Below are 208 nucleotides of genomic sequence, written 5' to 3'. Positions count from 1 at the left end.
TGGGGATCGTGTGGGGCTCGGGTGGGATCGTGTGGGGTCGGTGATTCTTATGCTACAAAGGGGTGAACACCCAGGAGGGAGAGGAGGCCAACGGCGGGGCTGTGGGGGTGGTGTCACGTGTCAGTGAAGGGGGTGGGGTTGTTGTTGTTTGTGTGTATAGATATTGGGGTTGTTGTATGTATGATAATAGAGGGTGAGGGTTTAGTGC

The 208-nt window shown here is 55.3% G+C and overlaps 1 protein-coding gene across 1 annotated transcript in view; it reads left to right on the top strand.

The window, feature by feature from the left end:
- Nucleotides 1–208, top strand: part of EMH_0023750 (uncharacterized protein) — a gene marked incomplete at both ends in the record, with an annotated part of 4,971 nt that overhangs the window by 2,398 nt on the left and 2,365 nt on the right. The window contains one exon of the mRNA XM_013502191.1: nt 61–132. Within this exon, the coding sequence (XP_013357645.1) occupies nt 61–132 (72 nt within the window). The remainder of the gene's footprint in view (nt 1–60; nt 133–208) is intronic.

The sequence above is a fragment of the Eimeria mitis genome, genomic scaffold (genome assembly GCF_000499745.2).
Source record: "Eimeria mitis Houghton genomic scaffold, Emh_scaff847, whole genome shotgun sequence".
Lineage (NCBI taxonomy): Eukaryota > Apicomplexa > Conoidasida > Eucoccidiorida > Eimeriidae > Eimeria > Eimeria mitis.
The sequence above is the reverse complement of the archived record's forward strand: the minus strand, read 5'-3'. Positions and strand labels throughout refer to the sequence as shown.